The sequence below is a fragment of the Lathyrus oleraceus genome, chromosome 7 (genome assembly GCF_024323335.1).
Source record: "Lathyrus oleraceus cultivar Zhongwan6 chromosome 7, CAAS_Psat_ZW6_1.0, whole genome shotgun sequence".
Classification (NCBI taxonomy): domain Eukaryota; kingdom Viridiplantae; phylum Streptophyta; class Magnoliopsida; order Fabales; family Fabaceae; genus Lathyrus; species Lathyrus oleraceus.
Genome location: NC_066585.1, coordinates 427,355,599 through 427,360,392, shown reverse-complemented (window position 1 = coordinate 427,360,392; position 4,794 = coordinate 427,355,599). Strand labels below are relative to the sequence as shown.

Sequence of the window (4,794 nt, the reverse complement as noted above, 5' to 3'; positions counted from 1 at the left end):
CCACAACTTTCCCTTGGCTAAATGTTTATAAAATTTCCTGCCACATGTTCGTTTTTTATTGTTAAAATCTCGAGTTAATTACAGTTAAGTCGTGAGTAAGTTTTGATTAAATTTTCACCATGAAAAACTTATCTAGTTCTTGTTACGCAGTGGATAAATTTTCAAAAAACTTTGTTACAAATATTCATGTAGATTAAAATAAAATAATGAAAAAGATAAAGATAATTTTTTCTTTTATAACTTGTAAGGGTGAAAATATAATTGTAGGAGTATGTAGTAAAGTTTTTCACAAATTTGCAATTGGCCCAAAAGATATTAGGCCCACTAACAACACGCTAGCCCATGTCATTGGAAAAGTTTGTTCACACAGTGTAGTTAGTACATAAAAATCAGAAGAAAAAGTCACTTGATTTTTCCACATTGGCGAATAGAGATTTTTCTAAGCACTACACAAGATATTTCACACCGACTTACGAGAAAAAAAACTATGGCGACACTCGATTCCGACGTGACGATGGTTCCCGCCGGTGAAGCCTCAAGCAGTGCCGCCGGTCCCTCTTCCAAGAAGCCAAAGCGATTCGAGATCAAAAAGTGGAACGCGGTATCTCTCTGGGCTTGGGGTAAGCTCTTCTTCCCAGTTTCTTTCCTAACCCTAATTCCCAAATTTTCACCGTCGCTTTTTTCGTCTAATTGATTTGATTTTGTTTCTGTGATTGAAGACATCGTTGTCGATAACTGTGCTATTTGCCGGAACCACATCATGGATCTCTGTAAGTTTGCTTTATACATATTCGAATTTCAAAGCAATTATTCAATTAATCTTGTTTCGTTTTGAGGTGATTACTCTTCTGGTTTTAGGCATCGAGTGTCAAGCCAACCAGGCTAGCGCTACTAGCGAGGAGTGCACAGTTGCTTGGGGTATGTTCCAAAACCCTCTTATTTAAATACCTTTTAACATATTTATGTTAATCTGCTGCTAGTATCTCTTACTGTTGAAGCTAAGTGTCTGTTTGGTTATGCGGCGACGACAATTGCTTCTGGATAAATTGATTTTGTAGAATTGATTCTGGTTTAAATTGAGTTGAATGCATAGTCACATAATTACAGTTCGCGCGTAAGGTTTGCAGTAAATGCCCATTGACCAAATATAAATTATATAAATTTCAAATTTAAATGAAACAATAGTTGTCAAATAAACTAGAAATAAAAAAAATTTAACTATTTTTTAAATTATGTTAAGGTGTGTATCACTTTTATAAAAATGAATACAAATGAACATACCAATTAAAACTAAAGCTTTGGTGAGCTGATATAAGGGTGGTGAGTATACACTAGCTATTTATAATTGATTTTTCAAACAATGTTAATAAAGTAGTCGATGTGGGACTATGAAAGTAGTTGATGTGGGACTATGAGGTCTTTCTCCCAACCAATTTTCATTATAAGTAAACAATTTTTTTTAATAATAACGTACCTATTATTATATTTGAACGTACCATGAACCCAAATAGCGTACTGACTATATACACCCCTCACGTACCTAATTCTTTGAGAGTTGCAAACCTCGTATCCGAATTTGTACCACCTACCAAAATGAATTGTGAATCATGTGACTGGTTGAATGGAAAGTGATTCATAAAAGTGAGTTGAAAAGCAAGTTTCAATGTAAAAGTCATGTTTAAACTCTAAAGCTAAAAATTCTAGCTTTAAGTAGAATCGATTTTGGAGGCAAAATCAAATTCTACTTTAGAGAAACCAAACACTTCAGTATCATTTCAAAATCAATTCTACACCTTAATAATTGTGTCCGCCTCTTTGAAAATTTAAACCAAACACACACTAAGTCAACTTATATGAATTATAAAACGAGTTTGATGATCATACTAATGGTGTGAAACAATATTACAGTACCATCTAATGAGAGATTTTCATTCTTGCATGTCATGCCACTAATTATAAAACATTGAGTGTAATGGTCATACATACCATAGGTGGAAAAATAAATGGATTTTCATTGAATGTTAAATCTGTTGTACCTAATGATGGATATTTTTTTGAAATCCAAAAAACATTATTATGAATATATGTTATAACTATTTTTAAAAGAGACGGCTTTGATCTTTTGCTGCAAGGAAATATCCAATGTATAGGAAGTTTTAATTCAAAAATTACATCTAAATTTATGCTGCAAAGTGGGTTTCCATAATATTCATCAAAACCATTGCCCAAATGTCATTAATGACAATCCTAAGGAGCCTATTTTTTCTTGCTGCTGTTCATTCGTGCTATGTTGGGCCTTTTAATATTGTTAGTAGGTTTGTTGTTGCAATTAACTTTTTTTATCTTGTGTGATACAATAGCGTGGTTAACTATATCTTGAATATAAATTGTAGAGTTAGGCTCAGTTTGAGTTAGTTAAATGCTTATGAATGTTTTTCATCCAAAATATGTAATCTGTTCCAAACTTGCCAATAAATTTATACATTGTGATTAGTGTTATCAAATATCCGCAATTGCGGCGCTATGGTGGCTATACATGGTGATTTTCAGGCTCTCCGCAATGGTAAATATTGGCCGATATTGCGGGTTTTTCCGCCATAATCCTCTATAATTGCACCGCAAAGCGTCCGGTGTGGCGGGATCTGACTCTTCGCCATAGACAACATTGGTTGTGATAGAGAAGAAAAATAAGGAAGCTTCTTACATAGTTGAGGTGCTAAGACTTATTTTAGTTTATATGAAAAGCTATTGTTTAGCAGCCAATATTTTAAATTGACGTGGCTTTTTAGGTTGTTAATTGGAAACGAATCTGTGATTTTTACTGCCTGTCTCTTTCTCTCAAAATCATAGTGACACAATAAACCAATCATGCAAAATATACCTTAGTAAAACTAGACAGGATACCACCGAACTCTTCAATGAGGAAATATTGAACCATATCTTCCACCATATGAGTTTTACTTCAAGTAGTTTTGGAAATAAAACGGAAATACATTCTTATGGGGGAACCATTACATTGACAGTGATGCCTAAAGCTCAACTGTAAACACAATTTCATGGTTTCATGATAATTCGGCAAAAAGCCTACTAAGATGTTAAAATTTATTGATAGGTTGATACTGTAATAATGTCCCTTTACTATTCGAACATTTGCAATGTTGGCCTGCTTCACTTCCTTCCCCTTCAATCCTCCCCATGATGGGAGTGATGAGAAGTTGTGGGTCTCAAGGATTCTTTTTATTCTAACCTTTCCCTCACTGCCCTTTTATGGATATTGAGGAAGGGATGATATCTCCCTAGTTCACATATCTTTGATAGCTAACCCCTTAATGGGACAGTATAATTTGTCATCCTATTTGGGCCTTTCCCATCATTGACACACGGCAAAACACTTATATAATAAGGGAGCTGAAAAAGGCCATCGACCAGAAATTCACCACTGCCAGAAGCTTCCTACCAAAGGAGGTTTTTTGTGAATTTAGAACCAATGGTGGAATTTTAATGAAGTTTGTAGCCTCTAAAGACTATTGATCTCGAGGACAATATTGGGAGCTTTGAATTCAAACATATTAATTGTTCTGTATAGAGTAAATATGAAGGTTTATTTAGTTTCTGCCTATCTCATGTGTGATTAAACTGTTTCGTGATATGGTATACATCTTATACAGGGGTGTGTAACCATGCTTTCCACTTCCATTGCATCAGTAGATGGCTCAAGACTCGTCAAGTGTGTCCTCTAGGTATGCATAATTTCTTTCATATCTCCTTTAATGTTTGAACAACATGGATGGAAGTGCATTTCTTAACGTACTTGTTTTTCTGCTATTGTACAGACAACAGTGAGTGGGAGTTTCAGAAATACGGCCACTAAATCTTTGACATGGTGGAGCAGCATCTGAGTTGCCCATCCTACCTTTTGGAAAAATTGCAGCTGTATGTTATTTTCCTTTTCTTGTCTACTGGATTTATTATCTTCAAGGAAGCCGTCTGTTTAATGGATTTTGATGCTGATGCACACCAACAGCAACATGTAAAGTTTCATTTTTATGTGTGTTTGGAGTAGGTTCAATTTGTTCATTGTTGCTTATATTTTCCAGTTTGTGTTGCCATTGATGATAATATGTCTGCATTATTTTGCATTATCAATACTCTTGTAGACCAACACACTCCAGTAACTGGAGCAATTAGATGAAGAATTGATGTTGGAAATTACAACAGTGACAAACCAAATAAAAGAAAACAAATTTGAATTAAAATGAGTTACACAAATTTCTTTTGCAGAGATTAACTTTATAAAAATACTTAAATATACTAAAAAGCCCTGCAAATAAGTGTCATTGAAAACATTTTTAATATGGTTCTTCATTTTTTTTGGTGTGAAATTAGACTTAATTTGATAACGTGACGAGATTAATTTCATGCAGGCCTCACTTTTTTCCCAAAATTAATCTCAAATTAATCAGTTTAACTCGATGTTTTGTTTTTACATATTTAAACTTAATATAAACTTCTAACAAGAACTTGTGAGTGCTAATAATTGTTGCGCAAATTATCTTCAAAACATTATACTGGAGTTGGAACAGCTCTTGGTAATAAATTTGTTGGATCAAATCAGGATCAAATACTAATTCAAATAAACCTTTTCAATTATATTTCTGAGAAATACTTGTTACTTGTTAGTAGTTCAGATGTAATCGTTTGAAAAAGGCCAAGAAGCCGCATATGTCTACCAAAAAATGTTTATCCATTTTATCCTAACTAGTGCAAGACATTTGTCCATGATGGGGAAATGCT

At 33.8% G+C, this 4,794-nt stretch overlaps 1 protein-coding gene across 1 annotated transcript; it reads left to right on the top strand.

Annotated features, from left to right (window-relative positions):
• The first annotated feature begins 386 nt into the window (after nt 1-386).
• LOC127105727 (RING-box protein 1a) lies at nt 387-4,077 on the top strand. The gene is made up of 5 exons (XM_051042925.1): nt 387-620; nt 720-770; nt 859-918; nt 3,669-3,740; nt 3,834-4,077. Exons 1-5 carry the CDS (start codon nt 488-490, stop codon nt 3,869-3,871), a joined length of 354 nt encoding a protein of 117 aa, XP_050898882.1. The 5' UTR covers nt 387-487; the 3' UTR covers nt 3,872-4,077.
• Nucleotides 4,078-4,794: the final 717 nt, after the last annotated feature.

Coding starts and splice junctions, on each gene's coding strand:
- LOC127105727 (XM_051042925.1), top strand. CDS start 488: ATGGCGACACTCGATTCCGACGTGACGATGGTTCCCGCCGGTGAAGCC. Junction 621..719: donor GGTATCTCTCTGGGCTTGGG/GTAAGCTCTTCT, acceptor CTGTGATTGAAG/ACATCGTTGTCGATAACTGT. Junction 919..3,668: donor GGAGTGCACAGTTGCTTGGG/GTATGTTCCAAA, acceptor CATCTTATACAG/GGGTGTGTAACCATGCTTTC.